We start from the raw sequence: 13859 nt of genomic DNA on the forward strand, positions 1-13859 counted from the left end.
GAACCTTCCTAAAACCTTAAATGCTGTTGCCACATTCATTTTCATATTATGTGGGTGTGGAAAAAGCAAGTCCTTCACCTCTTAAACAGCCAATAAAATTTGAAAGGATTTCTCCCCAGAGCTATTTGTGCATGCTAACGTGTGAACTTTCTTTTCCCTTCTGGGGGTGTTGCTGAACTCAAGCATTAGCACATCAGAGAGTCAGAAAATTAGAGACACGGAAATGTGACACTTCAAAAGTGGAGAATGTGCTTCAAACCCCACATGCACCAATGGCAGCATGGGGGAGTTTTAAACTGATGACAAAAATCTGAAATTGGAATATGATTAAAATGGCCAACAATCCCCCATTTCTCTGTTAAATAGTTTGTATTGTGTCTTGTCAGTAGCATGCTTAATGTTGCCTTGATTATCAGGGTTTGAGTTTTTAGTAAACTGCTCTTGTGATTTGCATTAGATCAGACACACATTTACCACTCTAATAATTATTGTCGGTTTATCTCAGTGTAATAAGCAATTAGGGCTTCAATAAGAACAAGTTATTTGTTAAGTGGATACATATTTTCATCTAATTGGTAGCCATGAGAGCTCCAAAATGTTGTGCTGTACAACCACCGGTTATTGTTGTTGAAGTAATTTGTTGTCTGATTCCTCTTAGACCTGAGAATAAATACATAAATTAGCATTCATAGTCCTGAGAGTTTTATTTAGGCAGAGCTGAATGGATAGATGACAACTGCTTAGTTTTTCATATATCATCAACTAACATTATTTGTACAGTGTAACAAAGCCATGACCGTTCGTCTATTTTGCATGTTTAGTATGATTTTTGTTTTCTGGCAGTGATTAATGGCCCAAACAATACATTTTGAATTTGGCATTATAGTGCAATTTGTATTTACCAAGTACACTTGTCAGTAGAATTTAAACTGTAAATCTGTTTTTACAGGAACACCTTTGGACATTATCCATCATTTTCTTGCCATAATATTAAAAAAATCAAATTACGAAAAGTTCTTTACTAAATGTACCTACCTTTATCACATGGTGCACTGTTCCTCTTTAATGCACACTTGTCACCTCACAGGAAGTTCTAGATTTAATTTACAGGTAATATATTAAAATATAAGGGTATAAAGGGTCTGAAGGGCCCAGATGGTAAATAGAGTGATTTTCAAAGCCACAGGTCATATCCTAAATAGAAATGAGTTGGTCTTAGGATGAAGCCACATTTTAATAGCTACACATGAACTCAAATTGTTTGTCAGGCTAGGTGCTGTAGGCATCTTCAAATGGAGGCAAATGCCATTTTGGAATGTAAATCTTTACCTTCATACACACTCACATCTCAGCTGTCTCTTAGATTAAAAAAAATGATTGACTTCTTTATCTACATCTCCTACTTTAATAAAAAAGTAGAGTAGCTTTTACCTTGATTCACCTCATCTGTGTTGAAAGGAAGTCTGCACATTCAGCATTTATACAAAATCATCTTTCAGCCCAATAGCGAGTGTGTACAATGCTAACAGTATTTTTGTTTTATAATTTTCTAAACTCTCAATTTGAGGTTTAGCTTAAATGGTATTATATTTATTTATTCCAGACTTAAAACTATAAAAATGTTCTTTTAAAATATTGCACAATTGGTAATGGCTAATCCAGTACACTAAACATACATTGTATTGGAGAAACAATAAGCATACTGTATGTTTTCAGCACAAGCATAATCAGCTATTCATTATTTCTGTACTGTTTTACAACTAAAGTGGATGGTTTTCATGCCAGTCCCACTTAGTGGTAGACTGATCAGCTAGGCAGACATCACAGCAATCAATCTTTCATTGCAAGAGCAGACTACTGCTGCTTGTCTAAGTGATTATATGCTTTGCATCTACAATCCTAGTATTAGTCTGACAAAAGTCTTTGTGTTACCCACAACATTATGTAAGAAGAAACTGAAAAGACAAAAGAGGACTGTGTTTTTAAGGCCTTGTCATAAAGGTACTGCAGTTCGGAATAATGAATAGAAGTACCAGTGAAGGGGCGACCTCTAGCTCACCCAGTAAGAGCATGTGCCCCATGTAGGCTGAGGCCTTTGCAGCGGCCCGTGTTCGAATCTGACCTGCGGCCCTTTGCTGCGTATCATCCCCCATCTCTATCCCACCTTTCCTGTCTATCCACTGTCACTATTAAATAAAGGGAAAAGCCCCAAAAAATAATAATCTTAAAAAAAAATACCAGTGAAGTCATGGAGATTGGTGGCTGCTGATATCAGGTATTTGAATGAGTCCAAAACTAAAGTGCTTCATAAAATCTCAACAATGGAAAAGGGGACTGAGGTTTGATCATATTAACTCCTCTCTAAGGATGATAGTGCATGCAAATACTGCAGGAATTTACCTTTTTAAACTCAAGGCAAATCTAATGAGACAGAAACGGCTCGACCTAAACTCCTCCAGAGAGTTAAATCTACAACTTCAAAAACTGAAATACCCCAAGTTAGCACCCACGTTCTTTGTCTTTCTGATTCACTTTCTGAATCTCAATCTCCACATATTCACTGGCTCTGATGGCATGTTGATATGTCTGCAGATCTTTCTCCTTTGTGACATTTCCAGTTTAAGAAGACACTTGTAAGGTGACTAACTGATACGACCTAAGGGAGCAGCATGAAGTGACATGTCTGTCTCGCCACTTAGTCCTTTTAACTTTTAATGTAGCACAAGTCAAAACTTTAATTTGTCCAATACTTTGGTTTATGACCAAATACCTGCCAGACTAATGGTATTCCCATCAACCTCAACTGTACTTTGTTAAGTGCTGAAGCATGCTAATTAACTACTAACTAAACATTTACTAGGTAATACATAGGTAAAACATACCTTCTAAACAACAGCATGTTAGCAATTTTATTGTGAGCTGTAGACTCTTCTAGTTTTATCCTTTTTAGCTTTTACTGGTGTGGAAAAGGTCAAGGAATACCAACACGTCCAAGTGAATGTTTCTCCTAATCTGTGTATTGTTTGAGTTTCTTGTTACGTAGACAGACAAATACTTAAACAAAAATCTATATCCAGAAAGCTTTATTTCATTAAGAAATCAAATCTGAAAACATGCAGTCATCACTCATGCTATGTCTAATTAATCATGCTCTGAGACATAAGGTGTTCAGCAAAGAACAAGCTAAAGTAAAAAGAATTACTGCTACTTTTTATTACCAATTAAAAATGGTGATTTACAGCAGGAATGAATGAGCTTTAATTTTGTTCATTTTGTTGTAAATGACAGCTAAAGACTGAAAAGGAAATGTTTCAGGGGACAATGACCTAGCTTGGTGTGGTCACCTTTTTCTCAGCAAATGGCTCGGCGCTGTGGCCGATGACGGTGCTCCACTTACATTTTGTTCTCTCACACAGAAGATAATGTTGTGACAGTTGCCTACATCAGGACCTGCATCATTCAGGACATCATCCTGACAAAAATGTTTCTCCTGCATGATAATTCAGAGATTAAACTGTGAGTAATGGTAATTGGACTCTCAGAGGTGTCAGACTTTGAGCTTCTTCGCATATTGTGGGTTCCTCTCTGCCTGTGTAAAGAAAAACTAATTTTAACGAATTATGTCAACCATATATGCTGACAATATTGCTCTGTTACGTAGCCATAGCTAGGCGGAACAAGGGAGAGAATACCATTGCAGTATTGAATAATTGGAGCCCAGACGCAATTTTGTAATTTTCTAAATTCCTGATCCTCTGAATAAAAACAGAAAATTGGAAAAACAGTTTAAAGATCCAATTTTTCAATTTGTCAAGGTGGAAAAAGATTTAAAATTGGATATTGGAACCCATTTTTCTGTTTTTCCAAATGCCCATTTGTGCTTAGAAAATTGAACTGATAAGCATTACACTGACCATTTTGTACCAATGTTTTGTTTATTCCTAAAGCAGGATTGAGGATACTGTAATGTAGTTGTAAGTAGAGTATTTTCACATTAAGATCACTTTTCCAATTAGTTTTGTTGAACAAATACAATCCTATAATCCTCCTAAGACCAAAGTTGAGGTTGTGGTCTGAAAATAACGTGTGTGTGTGTGTGTGTGTGTGTGTGTGTGTGTGTGTGTGTGTGTGTGTGTGTGTGTGTGTGTGTGTGTGTGTGTGTGTGTGTGTGTGTGTGTGTGTGTGTGTGTGTGTGTGTGTGTGTGAGAAGAGGCTTTTAAAATCCGTACATGTATAAAACTGTTTTTACTCGGCCCATGCATTCCTATAGTACAACTTCCAAAAACGTCTGAAGTGTGTATATATTAAAGTGGTTGATAAAGGAATGGATTGAGGAGAAAATAAAGAGAAGATGAGGGGGAATTTACAAACATCATCATCCCAGCATGGTCAAAAGCGTTAGCTTTGTAAGACCATAGAGAATGCGTTATATAAATGCCATGACGAAATTCAAAGTGTAAATATACGCAGTGTATGTCGAAAGTCTAGCTGCGATGTTTTCCCATTGGAATGAATGGCAAACAGAGCTATAGCTAGCTTCCTCCTAACGAGACCTCTCCAATTCAAAAAAATTTATTAAATCGAAATCGGTCAAAAGCGTTAGCTTTGTAAGACCATAGAGTATGTGTTATATAAATGCCATGACGAAAATCAAAGTGTAAATATACGCAATGTATGTTGAAAGCCTGTGGAGCTCCGCTTGCTGCCGATATCTCTGTGCCTGAGTAGCAGTGCTTTGGCTGTAGCCGACTTCCACCCAATATAGTCCCAAATCAATATCTGCCTAGGAAATCATCTAGTCTTAATCTGCATTGCTATTTTTACTCATTGTGAATATGCAGGCCACAAGAAGTAATTAGGTTTTGTTTTTGTTGTTGTTGAGTCACTTTTACTCACAACATGATAACCGGCAACAAAGGATTCCATTCATTACGCTAAGCTAAGCTAGCGGCGGCGCCGGACTAAGACAATGCATGCACTGATACAAAACATGCGTTTGCCCACCTATATAAATATAAAGGAGATGGTGAATAACCCTTTTTCAACAAACGGTGGCATATTCCTTTAAATACAGCCACAGCAGAAATCAAAATGCAACATTTCAATTGCATGACCTTTCCCTGACTGAGCAGCACTTTAACACATCAAACCTCCTGCTCTTTCCCTCCACAGCCCATCGCCTTATATGATAACATTTGGTCCTAACTGGCTACGTTTGAGCAAGTTGGTGGTTACGTTGTGGTTAAGGTCTCATTTAGGTTAAGCTGTTTATATAAACCCCCTATACCCACAAATGAATAAACCATTAATCTCATGAATTAACCAAATAACAGACTATTTCTGGTGCTCCTCTCTCAGAGCAGTTCACCTGCAATTAAGTACAAAAAGTACGTATTTGGTAGAGAAATGGCAGGTAATTTCGAATGCAGGAGGAAGAAATTAAAAGCTTGGTGTTCTTGCAATAATATTTTTCTATTTTTGTGACCAATTTCTGATTAAATTTAATACAGTGACATAGAAAGATGCCTTGACTAGACGCTTATGCAAACAATCCACATAAGAAGCAAAAGAAAACCATGTCTGCAACAACAAAAAATAAGAGCACATGCCAAAGAATAAACACAACCCCATTGATAGAGAGTCAATATTAATACAAATGAAGTAATGGGAAGCACATTACATCACCACCAGAAAGGTCAGGACTCTAGGTGGCTCTATTTTATTGCCTACATCATTACATAGTCAGGAATTAGTTATAAAAAATCGAAAGAAAAATAACAGGTAAACACAGAAATTAATAAAACAAAAATTGGATACAAGGGACTCCCACGCCAACATGACAGTAAACAAACCCACAAACTACCAGTACTCACTATCCAGCTACATAACACCATCAGAATATACTTTCTGAATTGTCTGAATATGTTGCTGCTTGCATGTGGCCCTAAATACAGTAGGTGGTGAAAACCAGACATGAAAGGAGGAAGCTGAATAATGTTGCCGTTCCTATTATTTTTCTACAATAAGACAACCTTGTCTCCTATTCTGTAGCAAAACATTTTTTTTTTTTATAAGAAATGCAATGCAGCCGGGATTACGTTTTTCTTTTTAAATCATAATAGGTTGTTTAGTAACATAATCTGGCAAGTAACAAAAGGTTGAGACTGAAAGTAAAATGTTCACTTTGTAATAGTTTACTACCAAAATATCTGATCCTGCAATCCAATATCTGCTTGTATAGCAACCCCAAAAGCTAACCTTAAGGTCATACAACCTGTTTTTACATTCAATTGACCTCACTACAGCACAAATATGCTAATAGCCCAGTTTTTCCTGAAAAAAATGATGTACATTGATTGACTGTGGACAACAGGGTTGATGTTTTACAAGCTTTTTTAGAAAATAAAACCAGACGGAAAAGTAATTGTAAAAATGGCCTTAGGTTCCTGAGGGTTAATTGCCTAAACGTAATCACAGACAGGGCTCACGATACAAACCCCGGCCTCTGCATTTTTCTTTCATCTCCACCACCCACCATCAACCCTGACTGCCTCCATATGACTCTTGTGTGGTACATACATAAATGTAGCACTTCATTCACTCTTTTCTTAATTTTTACTCAAAAAAACCTTTGAACACAATCCACCCAGTGATACAGTATATATTATAGGAGAGAGGGTTGTTTTAACCAGGTTTACTACCTACTAGAGTTACAATTCCTTAACTTGAGCATTTTAATCTTTATTTGGGGTTGGATGAATGACAATAGGACCAGAATGTCAATATCTGTAGTAGCCAAAAGCCTTTTTGCAAGCACAGATAAGGAGAGAGTCATCGGGCAGTTTGTGGAGTTTCAAGGTTTTGTAGTTTTTTGCAGTGACCCAATAAGCCAGTACATGAGGCCACAGACAATGTCACAGTATGTCTCACAGCAGTACATGGAGCGTTGGACCAATAACTTGGTGAGTAGGTAAAAGAGAAATCGACTGTCTGGGTGGCTTTGACCTCTTTATGTCATCTCGATCTCCAGGTAACCTCTCCAAAACCTGCACAGCAGACGGCTGGACTGAGATGCATCCCATTGACATTGCCATGAACTGTGGATACAATCTCAACAGCACCAGCGATGATGTGAGTAAAATGCGGCAGTCATTAGAGGCACCAGTACAGATACCCAATGGCCCCATTGTGACTGAACTCAGCAGCACAGTGGGAAACTATCTCGAGAATCAGTGGGCAGGAAGAATTGAGTCAGAACATCTTTTTCTTTTCTCTGTGGGTGGGTGTCTTGGGTCAATCAGGAAGATAGCTGTTGATTGTTGGTTTGCCTTTTGAGTTTATTTTTTGCCCTTTGTTATTTTGTTTACACATCTGTAACATAACACTGAAACTATATGTCCATGCTAGGGCTTCGAAAAGTAGTGCAGTTTCAATTATTGTTGTAATGGTGGAATAAACAGCTCATTTCTGTAGACATCCAGAAATAAATGTGTTTTGCTCCTGCTGAGTTTTATTTAAGGAATTGATTGTACAATATAAGCTTTATTGCCAAGAGTTAGATGAAAACTAGATATGGAGCTGATCAATGGAGCTGATCAATATGGAGCTCAGCCTTTTGATGGAACCACAAATTGTCATTTTTACATTCTGTTGGTGTAGGCTATCGATGAATCATGTGACTAAAACCTGTTAATTAGTGAGCCTTAGAGGTGTTGATAGGTTCATTTTTGAACTTTTGAGACCGCCTGCGTCCAGTCTTGCTAAGTCTAGATAAACTAAGCCTGCTGCCATGCTTAAACCTGCAATAGCTGGAAACACAACACATTATCACTATTTAGTTGATATGGTAAACTTGATCAAACAGTTGCCTATTTACACATCCAGCAGATACGGAGAAACTTTAGCATTCATTTGGAGTTGTGTTTCTGGCCACCTGATGAATGTAGGCCCAATATTTACTCTCCACACACTCCACACCAACTCCTGAGGAAAATATCTGTCTCTTAAGGAGCTAAATGCTCCACTGTGTCCAGCAGTTAGTCACTAACTGCAGAGTCGGGTGATAATTATCGATTGGTTGGTACTGCGAGCGACTCCTTTTATATTGCACATAGCCTCTTTGACCCAGTGTAATTATAATTTTTTTTGCTGAAGCAAGCATATGTCTTTGAAGCACAACACACTTTTCATTGAAAAGGCCGAGTCAGATAGTAGATCCTGCTTCTGTTATCTGCATTGTGAGTCATTATAGAGGTTATTCATTTGTATTCAGGGTTAGGAAGGGAATAAATATATCAAACATTGCTCTTATTTAGTCTAGTTGTATTGCAGAGAGCTAATCTTGTCTGTGCTGATGAAGGTGGAGCAGGGTGAAGAGTGGATGTGCACTGCTGGGGGGGGGGGGGTAAGAGCTTTCTCGGTGGGCACTCTGCTCTCACAGTCACAGAGGTAGTAGCCTTGTTGGTATGCCACATAGGAAGTCAGGATGGGCCCTGCTGGTGGAGTACACTAAAAGGAATTTGATGTCTGCCTTTCTGCATTCTTGATACCTCAGTTTCAGGATGCAGAACTCTTAATCTCATTTTCATCAAGCACAAAACATACAGCGCCATGGCAGCAACATTGTGAAGCCACTCTGAAAGGCTCCGCATGTGCTGAAGTAAAATCCAATAAGCTTTTACAGTATACATATTGGAGGAGCTTGGAGATGAGCAGATCCAGTCATATAGATTCTTTTTAAGTAAGGGATCGTTACAAGATTGTGGCTCAATAAATATTTATTGAAAACCATAAAAGGTCATTGGTTGTCAGGAATTACCTTACTTTCAGAAGATTACAAAGATTTTTTTCATTACATTCACAGAATTTAGAGAGATAACGAAAGAAGAGGTGCTGTCCTTTGGTGTTGCTTTTGACCCTTTTTTGCGTGCGCTGCCTTACTGTAATATAAGACCATGACTTGTTAGAGGGCCAGTGACATACAGTATTACACTCTAAATTGAATATGTAACAATGAATTGTATCTCATTTCATGTGTTTTTTGTAAAATCCTAATGTGCAAAATAGTATTCACAGTAGTGATGGGTCGTTCGCGAATGAGTCGGATCTAAGAGCCGGCTCTTGTAGGTGAACGACGGGAGCTGGCTCGCATATCCGAAGAGCCGACTCTCTCTATAGCCTATAGAAATTAAATCATTATGTAATATATAACAAATAATGAGTGAATTTTATTTTATTTAAAATAATTGACTAATTCAAAGAACAACAAAATAATTATATAGGCACACATTAGTTTTGACTGTCTGATCAGCCTCACATTCTGTTCCTGTCAATCATACACAAGGTGTCAACCAATTATACAGCATGAGGGAGTGGCCGAGCCATCACAAACACACACACACTGTCAAACTCGGAGGAGAGGACAGAGGAGAGGAAAAACAGCTCTGAAAACAAAACAGAGAGAAAAAGAGGGACCAGTTTAATCCTTTCAGTTATTTATTTTTCTTTAATATGGGTTCTATTATGTTGTTCAGATTCAGATTGTATTTGTTTTGAATGTTGTTTCTATACATTAAAACATTGTAATTTAAATGCAAATGTTTAATAGTATTCTTTTTTCATAACAAATCAATGTATTTTTAAAGAAATTGTGAGACTAGAATTGTTTTTCACACCTATCATAGTCAAAACATAAATTTTTTTAAAGAGCCGTTTGTGAGCCAAAAGAGCCGTCTCTTTTCAGTGAGCTGAGTCAAACGAGCCGGCTCACGAAAAAGAGCTGGAATGCCCATCACTAATTCACAGCTGTCAGATAAATGTATTTAAAAACAATTTGAGCCTCTGAAATGTAATGGGGTTAACGTATTAGGTAGCACAGCATAGATACAGTCATGTAAAGCACAGTACTTGAATAAATGTACTGACTGACCCTCAATTTAGGAACCACCAACTTTTAACCTTATGTTTCAGTTTTCTTCACTTTCTTTTTCTTCAGGGCAAGTTTTTCTGGCAAGTGAAGATCGGCTACACCATTGGCCACAGTGTTTCCCTCATATTTCTTACCACAGCTATTGTGATCCTTTGCATCTTCAGGTATGTAGAAATACAGTAAGACACACATGATTGCCTATTTGAATGTTTCTAACAGAACTCAGCTCATTAGGCCATCACCATTCTCAATTTATAGAGAGAAACTTTGGAAAAAAAGTTATCTGTGGGCTAAGTTACAACTTGAGCCCTATAAGTTTGTTCGCAGACATATGTGTTTACATTTGGCAAAAGTGTTGGCACCATTGTACATATGCCTAATTAGCTGTTAGTGTAGCAGTTCACGTGCTGTTTCTCAGGCAATTCAGCAGTTTGAGGTTTGAGTTTTTCTCTGATTTGTAAACGGATTTATAGATGCGTATTCATGACAATGATGTAACAAAGTGACAAAGTGTAAATTCACATTGAATCTAAAAATATGTGTATCATTTGTATGTTCAGATTTCACAGAGTTATGACCTTGCAGCAAACGGACAGTAAAGATTTTAAGTAGCACCCACCTGGAGTATGTAAAGAAAGTTTAAAAAGAAAACTCTTGACTGCTGTTGTGTTGCTCAACAATTTGCACTATTGACTTTTATGATAATTCCTTATAATTCCTTGCTTCATGTGGTCAATTCTTTAGAAGAAGGATAGAATAAAGAACAAATAAAGAACAAAACCAGTCACACCTGCAGGATGCCTGTGTAGAGAGAGTATTAGTATGAGCAATTTACCATAAAGCACACTGACATTGACGTTGTGCCTGCTGGGCATATGGACAACATGACAGTTTAATACATTTCAGTGTTGCACATCAAACTCTGGGATTAGATCAACTGTGATCAGCAAAGCTTCGAGGCTTACGTTAAACTACAAAAGGCAAGAAGAAAGATACATATACTTTCAAACCCGATGATCCCTTTTGTGCATTTCATTGTCTCGATCTTTTGATGGCACATAACTGCAGTGGTTGGGAGATTTAAAGTATAGTGGGATTAGAGAGACTGATCTTTGATGGTAAACTCCTCAAGACAGTTACAGTTTTGATGCCAGGAATGACTGCGATAACAGCTTTTACATAGCAAATATTTTACCCTAAAGGGCATATATATGTGTATATGTCCATGAATTATATAATAAAGCAAAATAATTTTTAGTGGATGTAATTTCTGTACCTCAGTTGTATGAGATTCAAACTGTTAAAGGTCCAATATGTAATATTTGTACTGTAATAAATCCAAAAATGACACCAATGCCTCATCAGATATTAAGGAAACATGTTAAACTGAAATACTATCTTTTCTGACAACAATGCTAATGTCAGTATTTTTTCTTTTTGAAATTTACATTCAGTGATGGAATTTCTGTTTATGTTTTGATCTGTGTGTTGTTATCAATGGCCCAGTTTGACAGCCAGGCCGGGTTGCCAGATATACAGTGCCTTGCGAAAGTATTCGGCCCCCTTGAACTTTTCGACCTTTTGCCACATTTCAGGCCTCAAACATAAAGATATAAAACTGTAATTTTTTGTGAAGAATCAACAACAAGTGGGACACAATCATGAAGTGGAACGAAATTTATTGGATATTTCTAACCTTTTAAACAAATAAAAAACTGAAATATTGGGCGTGCAAAATTATTCAGCCCCCTTAAGTTAATACTTTGTAGCGCCACCTTTTGCGCGCGTACAAGCTGTAAGTCGCTTGGGGTATGTCTCTATCAGTTTTGCACATCGGAGACTGACATTTTTGCCCATTCCTCCTTGCAAAACAGCTCGAGCTCAGTGAGGTTGGATGGAGAGCGTTTGTGAACAGCAGTTTTCAGTTCTTTCCACAGATTCTCGATTGGATTCAGGTCTGGACTTTGACTTGGCCATTCTAACACCTGGATATGTTTATTTGTGAACCATTCCATTGTAGATTTTGCTTTATGTTTTGGATCATTGTCTTGTTGGAAGACAAATCTCTGTCCCAGTCTCAGGTCTTTTGCAGACTCCATCAGGTTTTCTTCCAGAATGGTCCTGTATTTGGCTCCATCCATCTTCCCATCAATTTTAACCATTTGTTCCCTGTCCCTGCTGAAGAAAAACAGACCCAAACCATGATGCGCCACCACCATGTTTGACAGTGGGGATGGTGTGTTGAGGAGGGTTGTGAGCTTTCTTTTTTACGCCAAACATAACGTTTTGCATTGTTGCCAAAAAGTTCGATTTTGGTTTCATCTGACCACAGCACCTTCTTCCACATGTTTGGTGTGTCTCCCAGGTGGCTTCTGCCAAACTTTAAACGACACTTTTATGGATATCTTTAAGAAATGGCTTTCTTCTTGCCACTCTTCCATAAAAGGCAGATTTGTGCAGTATAACGACTGATTGTTGTCCTATGGACAGAGTCTCCCACCTCAGCTGTAGATCTCTGCAGTTCATCCAGAGTGATCATGGGCCTCTTGGCTGCATCTCTGATCAGTCTTCTCATTGTATGAGCTGAAAGTTTAGAGGGGCGGACGGCGTCTTCGGGCTTTGTAGTGGTCTGATACTCCTTCCATTTCAATCTTATCGCTTGCACAGTGCTCCTTGGGATGTTTAAAGCTTGGGAAATCTTTTTGTATCCAAATCCGGCTTTAAACTTCTCCACAACAGTATCTCGGACCTGCCTGGTGTGTTCCTTGTTCTTCATGATGCTCTCTGCGCTTTAAACGGACCTCTGAGACTATCACAGAACAGATGCATTTATACGGAGACTTGATTACACACAGCTGGATTCTATTTATCATCATTAGTCATTTAGGTCAACATTGGATCATTCAGAGATCCTCACTGAACTTCTGGAGAGAGTTTGCTGCACTGAAAGTAAAGGGGCTGAATAATTTTGCACGCCCACTTTTTCAGTTTTTTATTTGTTAAAAAAGTTTGAAATAGCCAATGAATTTCGTTCCACTTCATTATTGGGACCCACTTGTTGTTGATTCTTCACAAAAAATTACAGTTTTATATCTTTATGTTTGAGGCCTGAAATGTGGCAAAAGGTCGAAACGTTCAAGGGGGCCGAATACTTTCGCAAGGCACTGTACCTGTAAAAACGTAAACCCAGCGCGCTACAGCTGTAACGTTGTTACAGCCATGAAAGCAGCAAACAAACGAACAGGATCAACGGAGATAGATTCTACCGGACCTAAAAAAAAAAAGTAAACGGCATGTTTCTAACAGTTGCGTGACCAGAGACGTAACAACCCCCTGGTTTAAGACCGACGCATTTGTCAATTTCCCGTCCAGCGCCCGCGACTAGGATTAGTGTGTTTGACCGGGGGGGGGGAAAGACACATCACGATGGTTGCTCTCCATCGTGATGTCGGGCAGCCATCACGATGGACGATGATATCCATATGTTACAGAATATTTCGTTCTGTATGACAGGTGCAATATTTGAAAATCTTTTCTCTGACATTTTGTATTACATTTATATCTACATTGATGTCAAAACCTAGACTTTCAAACATCGAGATGTCATTTATTAATATGTATTTGTGTCTAAATGACATATAAACATATTTTCCTATTCTATTTTGCCTGGAAACGCTTCCAACACGCTCGCGTCTCGCGTGAAAAATAGGTGTTGTTGGTTCTATTTCTAGCAGGCACGCGTCTCGAGCCGCGCCTGAGACGCGCGTCTCACGCCGGCAGTGTGTAAGCTCTAACCTGTTAACATGGGAGCCGAAATATAACCGGACACGCCACGCGGCTGACACGCTCGCGCGACGCTTCCAGTGTGTAACCGGCCTTAGGAACACCTGTAAGATTTCTCGTTAATGCAATTATCTAATCAACCAATCAC

At 38.3% G+C, this 13859-nt stretch overlaps 1 protein-coding gene across 3 annotated transcripts in view; it reads left to right on the top strand.

Annotated features, from left to right (window-relative positions):
- vipr1b (vasoactive intestinal peptide receptor 1b) overlaps positions 1-13859 on the top strand; it is a 50848-nt gene that overhangs the window by 21236 nt on the left and 15753 nt on the right. For all 3 annotated transcript variants that reach the window (XM_039790948.1, XM_039790949.1, XM_039790950.1), the window contains exons 4-5: positions 7031-7131; positions 9995-10092. In XM_039790948.1, coding sequence (XP_039646882.1) covers positions 7031-7131; positions 9995-10092 — 199 coding nt within the window. The remainder of the gene's footprint in view (positions 1-7030; positions 7132-9994; positions 10093-13859) is intronic.

Source organism: Perca fluviatilis, chromosome 22, assembly GCF_010015445.1.
Source record: "Perca fluviatilis chromosome 22, GENO_Pfluv_1.0, whole genome shotgun sequence".
In the NCBI taxonomy this organism is placed as follows: Eukaryota; Metazoa; Chordata; class Actinopteri; order Perciformes; family Percidae; genus Perca; species Perca fluviatilis.